Source organism: Parasteatoda tepidariorum, chromosome 9 (genome assembly GCF_043381705.1).
Source record: "Parasteatoda tepidariorum isolate YZ-2023 chromosome 9, CAS_Ptep_4.0, whole genome shotgun sequence".
Taxonomy (NCBI): Eukaryota; Metazoa; Arthropoda; class Arachnida; order Araneae; family Theridiidae; genus Parasteatoda; species Parasteatoda tepidariorum.
This window is the reverse complement of record NC_092212.1, coordinates 68193692-68213844: the sequence shown is the minus strand read 5'-3', so window position 1 is coordinate 68213844 and position 20153 is coordinate 68193692. Positions and strand designations below refer to the sequence as shown.

Sequence of the window (20153 nt, the reverse complement as noted above, 5' to 3'; positions counted from 1 at the left end):
CGAATTGAACACTTCTTCAGAGAAGGTAGAGCCAAGTACCGACTCCTGGTGAACGTACTACAATTTTGCAAACATTTTAAAGCCTGACCACGAGAGGGCTAGAATGAATTTAAACATAGAGTGTGCAGAGTAGTAAAAGACAATACCAACCTTTATCTATAGGTTCCTCAAGATTGTTATGAATTAGCATGTATTATATATTAGTGAACTGATGCTTATTAATCGTAGTGGTAGTTACGCTACAATACTCCCCCACGAAAATTATATCAGGGATAGAATTCGATTAACGGATATCACTAGTTGCCGTATTTGCGAAAGACCGGGAGAGCTGTATTAAGTTCACCGGATTTTGAGCATCTGTGGTGAGAGCTGTATTTTCACTGAGTTTTGAGCGTTTTTCGTGAGAGTTGTATTAAGTTCACAATTGTGTGTGTGGTCACTCCTGAGTTTCTATTAGCAGTCGAGTGTGTGCATGGTCCCGCTGTATGTAAATGAGACTGAAAAGTAACAGCGCGAGGAGGACGATCACGCAGCCCCAAATAGAAAGTCAGCTATTCACTGTGTACCATGAATCGAAGTAGGCGTGTTCATATTACGTTCGCTGGTCACCAATGTCAACCTTCAACTATCAAAGGGTACCTCACCGTGATTAGACAAGTTAATATGTTTCATATACTAGTGGTAGTTACTTAATAATCGTAGTGGTAGTTACGCCACAGGGCTATCTGCCCTTTCATCGAAATTGAATAATTGAGAAGGGTAAGAAGCTTACGTAAATAATTTAAGCTATAATTATTATAAGCATATTAAGAGCAGCGATGACTCAGGGGATAGAACGTTCACCTTCAAATAAGGTAAGCCGGGTTCGAATCTCAGCGATGGCTGGTCGATACGAACGCATCCGGCTTGCACCAACCACAGTGCTGACGTAAAATATCCTCAGTGGTAGACGGTTCATGGGTTAGAGTCCCCATGCCGTCAAGTTAACCATGAGAGATTCTGATGGTCTTCCTCTAATGGTCTCGCAAATGCGGGTTAGTGCCATCAAAAAGTTCTCCACGGAGGCAAACTACTCCCTATACTAAATCCAGGAGTTCCTTTGTCCTCAGGATTGGGTTCAAAATTACAAGGTTACAGACATGAACATTAGCAGTCGTAAACCCAAAAAATTTGATCCGATGTTCAACGACGGCAAAGATGATAAGATAGCGAAGGAGCTAGTGGACTGAATTGTATTAAATATGTAGGCACCTGAGGCCGCTTGCGGCCCTTTTTCCATTAATCTTTAATTTGCCCGTAGATCTTTAACTTTAACTTTGTGGTGCTTATCGATGAGATGGTGAAATGCAAATGAAGTATTCATGTGGATCATTGAGTTCTGACTGTGTAGTTATATGCAAATAAAACCATAATATAAAAATATGAGGTATAACTTTAGTTAAGTTGGTATGATGAAAATGAGGTTATGTATATGCTATTAATGTCTGGAATATGACGCAGTAGTATCCTGCTACTAGTCTCTTGCCTTCAGTTAAATTTTCATACAGGAATATTTCATTGAAATTTGCTGCTAGAGCAAGAGATGGCTTTTTTACAGAATTTGATATTTAATTTCGCTATATGTTTGTCTATTGCATCTATTTTGAGGTGTACGCTGTCGTTTCTTTCGAACCATCTGGTGTTTGCTATGTTTCTTAGCATTTCAGTCTGGCAGACTAATAATTTGTTAAGCTGAGTTTGCGTTATATCTGTCAAGACTGGCGAGGCATTTGTAAGAATGAAATGGAACAAGAGAGCTAGAATAGAGTGGCATTTGATAGGAACTTTGGAATTATTTATATGTAAAGGTGTGGAAAATATCTTTAAATCAAACTTACAAAGTAAAGAACCATGCATTGAAGCATAAATATAGGTACCACTAAAATTAATTCTCCCAAAAAAGCACTGAAAGTTGGCTGTCCTATTTACTCGACTATTTGTAGAAATATCTAATATTTGTATACAGTATACTTATTTGTATTTATTAGCATTAAAATAGAAGTCTGCAGTTATTCTAATGGATGGAATAATTCTGTCTGCCCGGATAGTTTATGCTGGGAGGTTTTTTTTTTATCATTTTGTGTAATACATTGATTTTTAAATAATAAATAAATAAAAACCCTTCACCAAAACGAATTTATCTTAAAACTTGCTTCGCAAATTTATTGTATTTCGAATTTCGTTTAAAATGTCTAGAATACGAAGGTGAGCATTACTGTCTCAAATTTACTCCTAAGATAGGTTGCTCATCTATTATATGTAAACTATAATGTATCGAATTGATTTATATGTGAGTTTCGATTCAATTTACAATAGTTTTGTCTTAATCTTGGCATAGATCGTCGTGAGTAAACAAATGGACACCTTCCTTCCTCCATTTCACCCCCATTAGAAATGTGCTCACGCTTGTTACCATAGCAGCAGACAGCCCTAGACTTTTAATCTGGAGGAGCTCTCTTCAAAGCCGCACTATAAAATATATCGAATAATAATTGTTTTCGAGAGAAATATGTATTTTGAGGCAAAGAAAAATTATTGGTAAGTAGAAAAAGAAGCGAGTAAAGCCGGAAAATTTCTTAAAAAATTAACTGAAGTATTACTGCACAAATTACAATACTGGCAAAGAATAATTTGATGACCAGGACTCTCTCTATCTCTTCCTGGTGACAGGCAAACCAACACTTGCTTATCTCGACTGGCCAGTGGACACCTGAAAAGCCTCACATTTTCTACTAATCAAATGATCTTTCCTCTTTGCCCTAAATGCCAACAAAGCCAGGCATCTCCTGAGCACATCTTGAACTGTTTAGGGCTGGACTGGAGCGACATTCATTCCTCTCCCATTCTGGTTTCGGATTTTCTTAATGTTAACGGATTTATTGATCTGGTCTGACCCCGTCAGACCAGATGGGAATTAGCAACAACAACAGCATAATTTGATTGATAATTGGGTCAAGAGATAAGTTATCACAGACATATATATTTCATTCCAAATGTGTCCCGCAGTAAGGACACGGCTCCCAGTAAAGCAACAAAGTCGAGCATGACTAACTGTGGTCAGTAAGCGGTCTGGCGACTACTTTAAGCAGGTTGCGTAAGGACCGAGCATGCGTGGTATCGGTCCTCGTTAAACAGTTCTACCGTAAAGTGCTCGACTTCGTGAGCAGTTCGTCGGGCTAATCGTTGACAGCTCAGTGAACTGATCGTTAAGACACGGTTCCCAGCAGATCACCGAAGTTAAGCATGACTGGCAGCGGTCAGTGTGCGGGTGGGTGACCACTTCGATCATCATGGGTAGGGACTGAGGGTGCGAGGTATCGGTCCTCGTTAAACTATTCTACCGTAAAGTGATCGACTACGCGCTCACGAACTATCAAAGCAGGGGTGCCATCCACTCTGATTCAAAATTGTGATGACATCAAAATCAATTGGATCAAAATTGTGATGACATGTCTTCGGATCATCCTCAAGGGTGCTTCCCAGACCATCACCAATAGCCCATTGTGCAGCTCTAGTGCGACGTAAATGAACTACAATTACAACAACATCAATGACAACCATTCTCGTAAACACGCATTTTAAGCTGTGCCCATTTCGTAAAAGTGCATTTTGAGCTTTCTCCATTTTGTAAACTCGCCTTTGTGCTATGTGGATTTTCTTAAGGCGCATTTCGAAGCTCACCGAAGCGGTGTGAATATTGAAACAAGAGTAAAAAATGGTAGTTTTTTGAAGGGGCAGAAACAGAAAGTCAAAACCGTACTTATTAACACAGGCATATATTTCAGATAGTTTTATAAATGAAGTTTTAATAATCTCTGATATTTTCTGTTGTATCAATTTTAAAAACTTAAAAATTTAAGTTCTCCTTTATACTTAGTATGTATAACTGTAGGTCTAAAGAAATTCCTTTGATTTTCGAGCAGAACCAAGCCTTTGATTTAATTTCGCAAGTATGTTTGTATTTTATCCAAAATATTTTATCAAACTGTTCAATATTTGTATACGTACTTTTCTATACTCTCAACAACATTATAATTTAAATTATTAAGGTGATAGTGACATCAAAAATAGCTTACTTAATTTCTAGAGAAAGGCAGTGATATATTTATAGTTAATGTGAGATGTATCTAAGTTACTTATCTTTTTATTTTACAACCGCCATTGAACAGCCGACCTAATTTTGGATTCACGACTACCAATGTTCAACTATGCAGCCTTGAAATTTTGAACCAATCCAGAAGACAAGGAAACTTCTGAATCAGTACCCACAGAGGCATGATTTGTTATGGGAACATGGAGGACTTAACGTGCTTCAGTCACATTTACTACACGAGAAGTCTTCGACCGTCGGGGATCGAATCCACAACCTCTTGGACATGAGCCCAGTGCCCTACTAACCAGGCTATCTCTGTCCTTTATAAGTTATAAGAATTAATTGACTGAGAGTTATGTTTCTGGACAATTTTGTATAGAAATCTTTTATTACACAGTTTTATGTGTTTAGACATTGTAAGGGTTAAATAAGGTAATAATCTCTGTGTTCCATAAAAGTTAGTAATCTGCAACTGATTTTTTGATTTGATTTATTTACTTTTTTTGAAACCTGCTTTATATTTGGCTTAAATACTAATTATACACTACTTTATATTTGACAACTTGAATTTAGCAAATGTCTGAAACTTTTAAATAAAAAATCTTAATAATCAAAAAAATTTTTATCAATGTTTTTCTAATTTTCATTATATAAAACTATTTGTCGTTGTTTTCGTGTCCATGGATTTTCAGATAACATCAAAAGTCTGGACTATTGCGGCCGCCAGCTGCGGCGACTCTTGACTTTAAAACTATTTAATTACCATTATTGAATAATGTTTCTTCGATACCCACATGTATAAGCATACCGTAAAATTTATCATGGTTGAAATTTTTGCTCTTTGTTTCGTGACATTTGTATTTTTAACCTTCAATAAATTATGTTCACGTATGTAGTGTTTTAACAAATACTTATGTAAGTGTTTTACTTGAGAATACTGTTTTCATACGTATAAGAGCAACTTTGTTTTATTTTTATTTTTTGGATATAGATAGCTAATATTTCGCATGTAATAAAGTTCTGTAAAAATATAATTTGATATAATTACTGTTCTTAGTTTATTGTTTCATAAATATTAAAAAAATAATTTAAGGGCTGTTTTCTTATTTACATCTTGCTATAACACAATATTTTTATATTTTCTATGTATTAGTTTAAGTTTTCAATATTCAAAATACTTTGGTATTTACTAATCATAAATATTTTTTGTAGCATGTACCTTTTGTCTATCGAGGAGCTGATATTGGACTTAGCGCACAAAAATGGACCATAGATTATCTTACGGAGCATTTAGGAAATGAAGAAGTTAAAATTCATGTATCTGAATTCCAGAGATTAGACTTTTTAAAAAAGAACTTTGTATACAAGTATGTTTTACAGCTATTTTTAGTTTATTTTCAAATTTGTATAATTTTAATAACCAAATATATTTCTTTTTAAAATTTTGTATTCAACTATTGACTCACCTATTACCCTCAACTCATAAGTTTTATTTTGGCTTTTTTAATTTTTAAAAATAAAAACAATTGTAATAATAATGTTAAAAGAAAAAAAGAAAGTTTTAATAATGCTTTTTCAACTTGTTTTTAGTACCAAGCAACAGGATAATTTTTTTATAGGGCATGCGATAAGAAGATTGTTTACATTAACTTATGGAATCAAATTTACAATTTAATAATGAAAAATTCATAAAATTTAAAATAAGTTACTGGATTCAAATCTGTTAGATCAGTGTTTCCCAAACTTATGACTTTTGTGTACCCTTTCTAAATTTTTCGTAACGCTGTGTGCCACTAATAAAAAAATGAATGTATTTTTTACTAGAAAAACATTGCACAAAAGTTAAAAATCACAACTGGCTGTTGACACCACTAATTATTAACTGTTAACTCAGAAAAAAGTAGCCAATAGAAAAATACGTAATCATACATTTTCATGGCTAACTTTGTTTTTAAATGAAAGTTTTTGATATTTCCGTTTCTTGCAAGATATTTATCATAAGCTGTTCTCGTACCGTTGGGGGTACGCATATCACACTTTGGGAAGCACTGTGTTAGATTAAAGTACTGCTTTAAATTTTAAACAAAATTTACAGGATTGTCACTGTATAGGGAAAGCCTGGAAAATACTGAGAATTTTAAAACCACCAAAAATAGTAGGAAAAATGCAGGGAATTTTGATTTTAGCTTAAAACCTGTGAAAATACAGGGGATTTTGTTTCGTGTTTTCACCTGTTAAAAAATGGTGACCATTCAATGCGTAATCTATGGGATATTTAAGGATGATATTCCAACTGTACTAAATTATTTCATTTAATAGAGAATTATTTAAGTATGTTCAGCTGTTTTCTCTTAAGTTTTTCCAGCAATTATAACTAGTATAGTTAGTCCAATATAACTTACATAAGAGCGCTGTAATTGTGTTTCTTCTCAATATATTGTGTATTATATGTACAGGGAAAACACAGGGAATTTTTTTATTTATATATAGCTTGCCACTATATTCTATGGTATGATAAACCAATGATAAGCTTTACTCATTATTTTACTGTAAAGAGTTAATGTCCACTTTTTTTTGAATCTCAACGTTGGTATTGTATTTTAATACAATGTTTATAAATTATCTTTAACTTCAAAAAACAATAAATGAATAAAAACATTCATGTCAGATGCATTTTATTTGTGTATAGTGGCTTACTGCTTGTAATCTGTGTTTTTAATTACTGAAACTGGTAAACTGGATAACTTTAAATTTCTTTTTATTTTTAATTGTGTTGTTATTTTAAATATTAGTTTTCCTATTCAGAATTTTAACTATGACAATTTCTATGTTAGCTGTGGCATAAGTAGTTATTTTTAAATTTATTTTTCTTAATTTTTAAATAATAATTCAATACTGTTCGTTCTATTCTAATAAAAAAAATTTTAACCCCATAACTTGTGCACTCGAGTTAAATCGAGCGCGCTAAACAGGCCAAACTATGCACACTCGAGATAATTCAAGCAGCATTGTATTTTATGCTTCTATAATTTTTCACACTTGAATATAATGGAGAATTGAAAATAACAATGTGAAAGCAAAGAAAAAAATCGTTTTATTGATATTTATCATTTACATAGGATTGTAAGCTATAACACTTATTTATTCAAGAATAAAATATAGCCTTAAATTAAAATAAATATTTTGATTAATTTTGTATTTTTATTTTATTTTTTTTGCCAAGACAATGTTTTAAAGTGTGTTTTTTTACATTAAAAAAAAAGAAATTGATTTCTTTGACCGGTTTTTTTCAAAAAATCTGTGCGTTAAGGGGTTAAAGTATCTTATCTTTCAATCTTTCATTTTATATTTAATTGAAGCCATTTTGAATCATTTTCTTAAAAATCAAAGTATATTTAATGATTTATTTATTTTGTGTTTAGAACATTACCATTCAGAGAGCTTCTTCGAAGAGCTTCTCGTAAAGAACAGGAGGAAGGTCATTATTTCACTTCTAAAGCAAGTTTTTTGCATCTAAAAATTTTGTTATTCTGGTTGTAAAAAAGTATTTCACTCCATTTAATAATTTTTTTAATAGAAATTTACCCTTTGCTTCATTTCAACATTTTCCTAAGTTAATTAATATTTTGGCTCTTTTAATTATTCAATTTCACTTATTATTTCTTTGATTTAATATTTAATTAGTGAGATAAAATAAAAAAAATTTTTGCAGAAAGTAACTAGGTTGTAATTAGAAACAAAATAATTACCATTCATGATGCAAAAAATATGAAACTATTTGGTAAAATTATTGGTATGGTAAATAGCTAAATATAAATTCACTGAAATGTAGTATAATGCAAGTTTTTTTGTTGTTTTTTTGCTTTCTTCTTTCTCGAGCTTTTGTCGAATATTTATGTGTGATGCTTAATTATTAAATGGAGTTAAATATCATGGCTATTTAGTGTTTATTTTAAATGAATGTTAACTTAACTTTTTTAATAGAAAAATTTTATTAATAATTTTTTTTTATGTCTACATAAAAATTATGAAATTTAATTGATTTGTCATTCAAAAATATATATATTCATTTTATTTATTTATAGTTAAAATAAATAAATAAATAAAAATACTAATCTGATTCGAAAACTTTGTCTATTTGAGAAAAATTTTATTACTTATACTATTATAAATCTGTCTTTTTGATCATGGGAAAATGTTTCTTAAGGTAGAGAATAATTTTTTTTGTTAAAATTTAATATAATCTTAAAAAAAATTGGTAAACACTAATGATTTATAATCTTTCAAGTCTCTTTAAGGGTATAGAGTAATGGTTAGAAATAATCTTTGTCATATAGCTTTTAAAGTTGTGTGCTTTAAATTTAGTCTAATTTTCTGTCTGTCAAAAATGAAAAATAATTTGTAAAATTTAAAGGAATGCAAAAATTTTTTTTGTGAATCTTGTGTTAAAGTCTGTAAAAATGTTTGACTTCTTAATCATAGTCTTCATAATAGATAAATTTGTATTATTTTGTCTTGCACTTGAATTGAATGCAAAACTTTCATTCATAGAAATTAATTTGGAAAAATTAATGATTGAATAAAATGAGAAGTTTTACGTTTATGACAAAAAATATTTTATTTCAATATTAAATTTTAAATTTCTGATGACAGCTTTTTAAATTCATTTATCAATTTCAATTCAATATTTTTTTCATATAAGTAAACTATTTTTACACTTTATTATTTCCTTACTGTATTAATATGATTCTTAAAAATTTATGGCGGGCGAATTTGTATGTTTGTCTTGCACTTGAATCAAATGAGAAATTTATGAAAAAGAATTGTTTTATCATTAAATTCTTAATTATCTTGCAAAATCTTTTATCAATTTCAATTCAAAATGAGCTGTTTTCACTTTTTATATTATTCACTTGCTTTATTAATATGAATTTAAAAATTTACAGTGGGAATATTACTATTTGAGATCAGTTGGAAAGGATGCAAGGAAAGATGTTGCTGATATTAAATCACAATTTCCATCTGTAGCTGATGACCTAGTTTTTCCATTCTTTGTTCCAGAAAGTAAAATTTTTTCTAGTGTTTTTCGAATAGCCTCTGAGGGATTGTCTGTTTGGACGCATTATGATGTAAGAACTTGTTTCTAACTTTTTAGTTCGTCTGTGTTTGCATTTATGAATTGTAATATAATAGAAACATAGTAATACAAGTTTTATTAACGTCAAGGACATTTTCCCTTCTGAACGTAATCAAAATCGTTTAAAAATATTGAGGAAAGTATGAATTCTTTATAAAATTTATAAATTATGTCGTTACATCCTATCTCCAGGGGTCAAATACAATTCTCAAATGGTTATTGAAAGGCTTCCTTCTTTCATCCGTTATTGTACTATTTGTTGCAGCATGTCCTCATAAAAATCACTTTATTATTTTGAAGACATTTATATTAATTTCAAAGAGAAGTTTAATAATCCTTGCATTTTCATGATCACAATTTTATGTTAATATTGGGCTCAACTAGACAGTTTTTTTTTTCTTTTTAAAAAAAAAATATTACAATAAACTGTTACAGTATTTGTAAAAAAAAATGTGGAAAAATTATCGTAGTAGACTTAAGAACATGGTTCGTGACTTTAAAAAAAAAATAAATAAAATCGGATTTTTTGATTTAAATCAGAGTTTTTGATTTTTATTCAAATACACTGTAAGAACTTCGATTTATGACTAAAAAAACTTTATTAATGTTTAATCAAAATTAAATTAATATTAAAACTATATTATAAGAATATTTCAGAACCTCTAACTACCTAAAGCAATTTTTCATTATAATACATAGCTTTTGAATGCATAGCAACCATTTTGAAACAAATGCATGATTGAAATTTAAAGACTAGATGAAATAGAGAATTTAAAGAATACTTAAACTATTAAAACTAAGTTTGAATTACCAAACCATAATTTTAATTTAAAATCGTGGTTTCTTTTTTTTTTTCTCTCTATTTTTAAAATGACAGAGTAAATGTAACAGATTGTGTTTATAAATGTAGTAATTCATCAAAAAATAAATCAATATTTAATCTATATATTTTTTTATTAAAATATTCATTTTTTAATCCTATATCAAAATAGATAAGCTAAAAAAATTTTTTTTTCAAATCTATGTACTCATTGAAATATTTTTCACAAAATTTCTTTATAGAAAATCTGATAATGTCAAAAATACTGTAAACATGTTATGAGAAAAAAAATACTTAAATGTTTACTTTAATCTGTACTTTCAATCTCAAGAATCAGAAGATTTTTAAAAATGTAATTTCAAATGTGTTGGAATTTAACACATACCAAAAAAGAAAGTAATTTTGTTAGCTAAAATTAATTAATGCAGCAATAATAAATTTTAAAATTAATGCAGCAATTTATTTAAAATAAATTTTAAAACTAAGAAAAAAAATAATAAAAGTATCAATAATTTAAAACACTGTTTTTTAACTTTTTAAATCAATATATATATAAAAGAAAATCAGTTAATCTAAATCGTGATTTAAATCAAGCTGATTGAAATTGTGATTTAAATCAAGCTGATTGAAATCGTGATTTAAATCAACCAACGCTGCTTAAGAATATTGTTAAATGGCATATCTCTTTTAAAAAAATTTAAATTTGCACTAGCTTTTTTTAAAAAAAAAAAAAATTCATAGGCTGAATAAGATTTAAACTGCATTGCATTGATTTCTCTTATGGACTATCCGAAAAGAAAAATTATTCTGCGAAGTCTGATAACATTTTACTTTCAAGTGCTTAGCTTCCAAAGATGGAACAAAATTTTCAAAAATTTATGCATTTATAATTTTTTTAATTGGTTGATATTACTACAAGCTTTTTTTTTTAAAAATGTTATTTGTTAAAAATTTCTATGATCCATATTTACATGCAAAGTTAAGTCGCACTTGCTAGTCTTTGCATGAGGCTGTATCTGTTCATTATTCCTATTATTTAAAATATTTCCCTTAAGTTGAAATCAAATTTTTTGAATTTGCTAAATTACATTGACTTTTTCTTCAAACATTTGCAGAAAATATTGATTTAAGTAGCTTTTACATTCAAATTGTTGTTAACTATAATGTCAATCATATAATTTTTTTTCAGGAATCTAAAAATTCATATACATAAATATGTATATTAATGAAGTTTATAATATACAAAATTATTCATTTCTTTTGAAATTGCTAATTTATTTCATAAAAATTATTTTCTTATGTTTTGAAAGTGCAATTAAGCCGAGCTCGAATCTTGTTTCAAAAAAATATTAATTGCAAATATTTAATATTCACTTGCTTAATTTTTTTTATTTAGTTGCAATACAAGTTATGAAAACTCTTTTATTATATGATGTGTGATCATAATCATTTATTAGTTCTATTTCAGCTTAAACTAGTTTTTTCTTTTCGAAGGTTATGGATAATGCTCTTATTCAAGTGAAAGGTGAAAAGAAAGCTGTTTTGTTTCCTCCTACTGATGCGTTGAATTTATACTTAAATGGTATTTGTACAGCCTAAAATATTTATAGTATTACTGTTTTAAATATTTACAATTACACATTTATCTTTCAACTGATGACTCATTTTACCCGTATGATTTTTCATTTACAGATAAATTTACGTTTTCTAACCTTTAAGTTTTAGTGATTATTTTCATTTCATCTCAGGGATAGGTTTTAAACACTATATAATTTTTTTACATTGAGTACTTGATACTTAAATTTTTTTTTCTTAGTCTTATTTATCGGAGTTAAATCACATTTATTTCTTGTGGCAATTTACTCAGAATTCATACTTAGTTTATGAGAGAATTCCGATAGTTTTTCTTTTCTTTTATGTGTCTCTGCTTTTCAACGATCAACTTTTCAAACGATTTTACATGACATATATGTATATATATAGGTATATGTATAATATGTTAATGTATGTATATATATGTATGTCTATATGTTTATGTATGTATATATATATATGTCTATATGTTTATGTATGTATATATATATGTATGTCTATATGTTTATGTATATATATTCTATAACAAATTGCTTACTTTTTTAATTTTTAACAAATTTATTTTATTTTAACATTTATTTTAAATATCAAATTAACAAAAAAAAAGTAATGAAATTCATTGTACAAACATTGCTTATAGAAAAGGGAAATACGACTTTTTTATTTTCAAATTTAAAATTAAGTGTCTTTTTCAGGGGATAAATCTGAAGTAATGGATATTGAAAACCCTGATTTCAACAAGTTTCCCAAGTTTGAGAATGTAACCAGGCATGAATGTTGTTTATGTCCTGGTGATATTTTATATATTCCAGGTAAATTTATGTTTCTTTTTTTAAAATTATTTTTTATTTATTATAATGCCATTAAAAACTATATCTGTTCTTGATTTGACTGTAAAACTATGCCTTCTCAAATTATGTTTTTAAAATATTGTTCTTTATTTATTTTGTTAGTTATTGTTCACTACAAAATTTTTTTGCCAAAACTATTTCTAATTGTCTAACTAGTACAGTAGACCCTTGATTATTTAAGACATTCCTGACTAAGGATACACTAAAAAATTCAAATCTTCCTGTCACTTTGGTATCTTTTCTAGTGGCTAGAATAAATTTTAAAAAATATATCTGTGTTTTTTTAAACATAAATAACAATACAATATTGTTATAAAAACATTGACACCTTTTTGTTTTCCTTTTATATGTTGTTTTCTAGCTGCCTAATTTCTAACAACAGTGATAGGTAATAATGATAAAATGAGTATTAAAATGTGTGCTTCGTTTTGTAAGGGATGTCAGAAGGAAACCAAAGAGTCGTGTGATCAGGTGTCGAATAATTGAGTTTCTACTGCACTGGAAAGAAGTTCTATTACAATATAATCTTTTAATAACTTATTATCTTTTTTTTTTTAAACCATATGCTCTACTTTTCATATATACAGGGTATCCGCGCACCTGGAAATTCAGGATTTCGGTATTGAACAAAATTTGTCATGAAATTTCATGACTTTCACTATTTTTTTTTTTAAAAAGAAAATCATTGAAAGTCATAGATTTAAGTCGCAGAATAATCTCATTTTTAAAATGGAGTTTATCTCCCCAATTTCACAGTGTTCCGAATATCTCAATTTGTAACAAAATCCCCACTCACAGTCACATTATATTAAAATATAAAATGTTCTTTCAAAAACTGAAGAAAAGAACATCATTTCTAGAGCGAATTATATTTTAAACTTCAGTGATTTCAGAAATTTTTTTTTTTTATGAACTTAAAATTATAGCTGAAGCAAGCCAAGAAATTGGTGAATTTTTTTTAAAATTCTCAAATGGGAACAGAAAAAATCAGGAGCATTACTTTCTTTACTGATGAACAAGAAAAGTATCGTTAGAGTTTAATTCTGCAGTATAAAAGAAAGAAAAAAACTTCCTGAAAAATTCTACAGAATAGGAAACCCAAACTTTTAACACTCTCAAAGAAAAATCCTTTTGCCTTTCTGCAAGAACTGAATTGCGTTCTGCAACAATGTGATGCCATGTTGCCCGCAATTTTACCATTGGGCTTTGAGAGTGGCCAGCGTGAAATTTCCGGGCTGTAGTGTTCAGTAGTAATGCGCCAATAAGAATAAAACTAATTCATTTCTTTGCCTGAAAAACATTTTATTTCTCATTTTACACACCAGATGGTAGTACCAGGATATTTTTAAGGTAATTGTAGATAGTTAGTTTATTTTAAACTAGATGTCAGCACTAATCAAATATGTGCATTTGGCAAAATGGCACTTCTATGACCGTTTTCTTGAAAATTAACCGATCATTAAAGCAGATAAAGGAGAATTATTAAATTTATTGTTGTGTTTTTGTCGGAGAAAATAGTAACTTCGGTAAGTCAAAATTCTTGGAATTAGTCATGGATTTGAAAATCTAAAATGTAGCAGATATCCTGTATATGTTTTTTTAATATGTTGTGTTGACCTGTTAAATATAGGTATGCATTTTTTTTCTTTTCCAATTTATAGCATTATGGTTTCATAATATGACATATTTAGACTTTGGTATATCTGTTAATGTGTTCTGGAAAGAGTTGGACCCTGCCCTCTATGATAAGAAAGATCCCTATGGGAATAAAGATCATCTTCCTGCCCAACAAGCATTTACATCTCTCGACAGGGCTCTCGTTTCGTTATCGAAACTTCCTCCGGAGTATAAACATTTTTACTCTTTAAGACTTATCAACCAAATAGAGAAAAAGTTAAACACATGATGCTGTTGGAATAGTTCTTAATTTGTATAGATGATTTTAATGAATAAATATGTATATTCTTTTTTTATTTTATTATAATGTTTGCTATTATTCATTGTTTCTTGTCACAGAGTATTCAGATATGACTTCACAGGGTGCATAGCGTTTTTAAAAAGTGCTTATTTTCAATTTTCGTCTTTTAAAAGCCCTTAAAGGTGCTTTTTTCATTGGGTGTTTTTAAAAAAGTGCATAATTTTCCTTTTTTCAAAATTAGATTTTTCCTTTATGTTGATTTTAGCTTCAAATAATGAAAAAAGACACAGTTGACATTGTTCTATTCAACGTTTTCATAATTAATTCAACCCCAATCTATTTCGGCATATAGTCTGTACGACCGTATGAAAACGCCATTCGTTTTACATGATTAAAAATGTCATAATTTTTGACGATTGTCAAAAACAATGCCAAAAGGTTTTTTTTTTAAATTCTTTTTGACGTGACGGTTAAAACAAGATAAAACCGTCGATTGTCTAACACTTTCCAGCCCTGCCTAAGTATGATATTTTTTAAAGTGCTTAAAAATATTTTTTGAGTGCTCAAAAGGTGCTTATTTTTTGTTGAATAATTTGGCTACACACCCTGCTTCAAGTTGTAACTGAAACTGGTATTGTTTCAAATATTTTTTATTAGACTAATTTATTCTTAATAATTGCATTATATTAATCTAGTTTTATACGTGTATGGATATATACTTAATTAAAAATACATTATACAAATTCAATATAAATATACTTAAAAATTAAAACAAAACTCACTGAAAAGCTTTAAAAATTTTTAATGAAGACTTAAAATATTTATGAAACCTTAATTTGTTTTCTTTACTAACTTATGCTTATTTGAAAATAATCATAATAATTAGTTATTTATGGAAAAATTTTCTGTTGATTCACGAAGTATATATATCCAAATTTATGTATATTTTCCTATCAGCTAAAAATAGGCTTACCGTATTTTCTGGTGAAAGTCGTATTTCGTTGACTTCATTATTAATTATTTTAATAGTCTTTCTCTCAGAAAATAATTTCATCTTAAATAATTGTCCTTGATAAATTTTTTTGCTACTAAAATTTATTTCGTCGGAAGCACCACATGTAGGAAAAATTTTTTTTTTTCAATAGCTCCGCTGCGCTCTCGCCGAAAAATATGGTACCAGCGTAAGCCTATTACAGGGTTGCCACTTTACAGGGAGAATAGGGAAAACCTGGAAAATACAGAGAATTTAAAAAGTCACCTAAAATAACAGGGAAAATGCAGGGAGTTTTGAGCTTTTCCTTAGAAATTAGGAAAATACAGGGAATTTTATTTATTTTCGTCTTTTGAAAAATGGTAAACAAAGTGCTATCTATGGCATATTTAAGCTATATTAAACTAGTTAATTTAATGTAGCATTATTTGTTTTAAGTATGTTCAGTTGTTTCTTTTTTCTCTAAGTTTTCTCTGATTATAACTAGTTTAGTTAGCTATAAAAGAGCACAGTGATTGTGTGTTTCCTCTTAATATATTGTGTACAGGGAAATTTCCAGATTTGAGTTGAATTTTTTCCAGATTTGAGTGGCAACCCTGTATTTAATATCATAAAAAAATTGTATCAATAGTTTTTATTAGTATTAATCATATTTTGATACATTTAGGACATCTTTTGTTAAATACTGTATTGTGATCAATATATAAATATTTTTAATATCACATTCACTTATTTGTATTGCTACTTGTTAAGGAAAGAATAAAAAATTTCATAGGTAAATTTCCACCAAAGTGTTAAATCTATATGATTTTAAGATATAATGATGCATGGAAACATAAACAATCGGTGATTGTGTTTATATATATGTTGTTATAAGTTAAAATAAATTCAGAATACTAGTAACGAATTATTAAAACATGAATTTTAAAAAAATGTTATTTTTCTATATAACTATATTTTTAAAATAAAATTCATTGTAACTTATTTAATGTTATTTATTTTTATTTTAAAGTATTTTATTCATAAAACTGCTTTTTCAATCTAAACCTTTTTTTAGTTCAATAAAATTTATCAAGCTTGTATAAAACATGTACAGTAGGGAACCGATTATCCGGAACCATCGCTATTCCGGATAACTGATTTTTCCGGTTTTCTGAATCACTACAAAAAGCCGTTTTTTTTAATTGTTAAACCCAACTAAAAAAAAAAATGTTTGGAAATAATCTTAAGAAGAAAAAACGATGAAGTAATACACTAATGATTATTTCCAAAATAATGGTAAGGTAAACATTTTTGAAAAAAGAAAGTAAAATCTTATGAGGAAAAATTTTTTTGAAAAAATATGGCGGGAAAATGTATTGAATTTCGTTCCGGTTATTTGGTTTTCCGGATAACGGGTTCTGTACTGTATATCCAAGAGCGGTATTTTATTAATTTTCTATTAGAAACTTTTTAAATATCTTAACTATATTCTATTCCTACTGGTACAAATATTTCCTTTGCATTATGTTGTTATACTTAATTCAAATTTAATAAGATTATATTCGATCATAGTTAATGAATGATTGGTGAAAACTCTACAGCAATGATAAATTTTATACACAAGTTGACAGGAAGATCATCATTAGAATTACAATAAACTCTAACTGTAGGAGTTTGTTAAGTTTAAAGAAAAGCTAGATCAACTTTTAAGTTCTGGGTCACACTTTGTTGATGCTGCTGCGTATTGAATTGCAGTAAATGCAATATGTACTAGTATTTTAAAGTTCAAACTGAGCCGATGCACAGGCTTCAGAAATGCGTGCATCTATGTGTGCATTTTATAGTTACTCTGCTATCTTTTAATTTGGTAATGTAACATGTCACTTCTCCAGCCTAGGTTTCTGGTTAACATATCGGTACAAGCGTTTTATAACCAACGTTGAACATTCAACCCAATTTTGGGCTTACGGCTACTAATGTTCAACTCTGTAGCCTTGTAATTTTGAACTCCATCCAGAAGACAAGGGAACTCCTGAATAGTACTGGGAGAAATATGCATTGTGTAGGACTTTTTGATGGAACTATCCCGCATTTGCATCACATGGAGAGGAAAACCTCTCATGGTTAGCTTGACCGCAAGGGGACTCTAGCCCATGATCCATCTACCACTGAGGATATTTTTATGTCAGCACTGTGGTCGGTGCAAGCCAGGTGTGGAATTCGTATCAACCAGCCATCATCTCAATCGAAGACATACACTCTACCTCCTGAGTCTGGTACAAGTGTTTTTTAATTTATTTTATAACCGTCGTTGAACAGCCGACTATATTTATGGGGTTTACGACTACTAATGTTCAACTACATAGCCTTATAATTTTGAACCCAATGCAGAAGACAAGGTAATTCCTGGATCAAGTATTGGAAGAAATTTGCCTTTGAGGACTTTTTGATGGAACTAACCCACACTTGTGTTTCATGGAGAGGAAAACTACGATTTCCTACCGCAAGAGACCTATGATCCGATTTGAGGATATTTTTACATCAGCACTGTGATCGGTGCAGAATTCGTATCGACCAGTCGCCAATGGGATTTGAACCTGATTCACCTCACTCGAAGGCAGGCACTCCTCTATTCCATGAGCCTGGTACAAATGAGCAATGACTAGTAAAATTTGCTAATGATGGATGCTTATTTAATTAAGTACTGAGAAAAAAAAATAACACTAAGCAAGCGAAGCCATTTAAAATATTAAATTTGGTAAGTCATTTTTTTCTTTACTCTAATGTGCTTATGTAACATATGGTTAAACGAGTATGGTATGTAGCATTCCATCATAGAGGCCATGCCTGTAAAACATTTCCTCCTTTTGCATCTCTACCAAAATATCAATGCCTTATTGCATGTATAGTTTTTAGATTGTTTTTCAAAATTTGTTGCAATCATTTCCCATCACATCTTTTTAATTTTGAAAAATTGAATTAAAAAAAGCTATCAAACTTATATCTGTAAATTTCGCTTTAAAACAGATCAATTAAAGTATTTCTTTCATGAGGATGCTATTTCTATTGGAGCCCTTTAGTATGATACAGTATTTTCAAACAATGATTATTAACTTTCGAGCAATTCAGTCTGAAATTTCTATCATAGACAAGAATTTGAAACAAAAACCTTTTAAAAAACTAATTCTTATTTCCCAATATTAGATTTGTTAGAGAAATCATATCCTAAAAATTTGTCAACTCAAAAATCATCAAATTTAGAATAAAGGTAATTTAAATTTTCTTGACCGTTAAACACCTTATTAATCTTTTGGCATTTATTTTAAATTGTTTAGTTTTATAGAGGCATATATAGAACGTGTAGCTAAAAACAAAATTAACACATAATTTCAGAAATATTAATTTTATTTAGTATTCTGTCACATTTCTAACTTGTTACCTTTGATTAATTTGTAAGCTAATCTAAGAGCAATCTTTCCCTTTAAACTTCTTGGCTGAATAGTAAGAGAAGTGCTATAATATGGGGTAATCACAAAAAAAAAAAAAAAAAAAAAAANAAAAAAAAAAAAAAAAAAAAAACTGAATATATATCAAAATAAGAATATTTATTTATACAAATATGATATAACAAAATGCATAACAGGTCAAGATAAAATATATTTTTTTCATCAAAAAGGCAGATGAATAAAACCATTTTTGAACAGTTTGAATATTGTTATTGCAATAACATCAGTCCTATATGTTTTGTCATACAATTTCAGACCTAGAAAAATTAAAAAAATTTTTTAGTAAAATAACATTCATTTAATAATAATAGAAAATAAGCATTACGTTTTTTATACTCTACGTAAGTAATTATTTTCTATATTTTTAATTAGTTATTTAGGGGCAAAACTTTTTGGCATCTGAAAAAAAAAATGATGTGAAGTTATCCACAATATATAATGGACCTTTTAATACCTATTTGCAAACTATTTTAGTTCTATTACCATACATTTAATGTTGCTTTCAGATACCAAAATATTACTGAAAGTAGCACCTAAATTCAAAATTTACTAGTTTTTTTCAATAGAAATCAGATCTATAAATATTGCTAGTTATTTCAGAACTTTATTCAAAATTATTCACTTAGCATTGTGATTGTCAGTAAAATCAATTTTACTGACTTCTATTATCCATGCACAAACATATTATATTTCTAAATTGAAGACAATAACCTAAGAAATTATATCTGGGCACACTTCATATGACTTTGCTCCTTAGGTGATTTTTTTAATGATGACACATTAAGCCAGATAGAATTTTTAATTCATTTCAAGCTACGATTTCTCTTATTGCTAAACTGAAATTTGATTATTGCAACAAATGTTTTAATAGTTATACTAATGATTTATCTATCTGCGAAACTAGATATTAACACTATTATTTTTCTTTACTAAAACTCAACAAATTTGAATGTTACCTGAATGCTACCTGAATGTTAGCAGAAATGTACTGCTGGATAATTGAAGGTAGGAAAATTAGTATTAAAGGTGAGACACGGGTAAATATAAATTTTGGGTTGACGAACTGGTTTGTCACATGACAATGCTGATAAGAGATATAAATGATTTGACGTGCATTGAGCGTTGTTGTTCAAAATCAGTTTAATAAGAAACAGTTAATGAACTTGCAATTTTTGATACGTCTTCTTGGCTTCATTTAGATGATTTTACGTGTGACCGCATAA

General features: G+C 28.9%; 2 protein-coding genes across 4 annotated transcripts in view; one reads left to right on the top strand and one right to left on the bottom strand.

The window, feature by feature from the left end:
• Positions 1-3562: 3562 nt before the first annotated feature.
• LOC107437954 (tRNA wybutosine-synthesizing protein 5) lies at positions 3563-14511 on the top strand. The gene is made up of 7 exons (XM_016050103.4): positions 3563-3989; positions 5345-5499; positions 7555-7630; positions 9079-9261; positions 11584-11671; positions 12378-12494; positions 14195-14511. The coding sequence occupies exons 1-7, from the start codon at positions 3918-3920 to the stop codon at positions 14437-14439; spliced, it is 936 nt and encodes a 311-aa protein (XP_015905589.1). The 5' UTR covers positions 3563-3917; the 3' UTR covers positions 14440-14511.
• Positions 14512-19010: 4499 nt separating this feature from the next.
• LOC107437955 (homogentisate 1,2-dioxygenase) overlaps positions 19011-20153 on the bottom strand; it is a 41737-nt gene continuing 40594 nt past the window's right edge. For all 3 annotated transcript variants that reach the window (XM_016050105.3, XM_016050104.4, XM_071185588.1), the window contains one exon: positions 19011-19187. In XM_016050105.3, the coding sequence (XP_015905591.1) occupies positions 19172-19187 (16 nt within the window). In that variant the 3' untranslated portion in view covers positions 19011-19171. The remainder of the gene's footprint in view (positions 19188-20153) is intronic.

Coding starts and splice junctions, on each gene's coding strand:
- LOC107437954 (XM_016050103.4), top strand. CDS start 3,918: ATGTATAACTGTAGGTCTAAAGAAATTCCTTTGATTTTCGAGCAGAAC. Junction 3,990..5,344: donor CCTTTGATTTAATTTCGCAA/GTATGTTTGTAT, acceptor TATTTTTTGTAG/CATGTACCTTTTGTCTATCG. Junction 5,500..7,554: donor AAAAAGAACTTTGTATACAA/GTATGTTTTACA, acceptor TTTTGTGTTTAG/AACATTACCATTCAGAGAGC.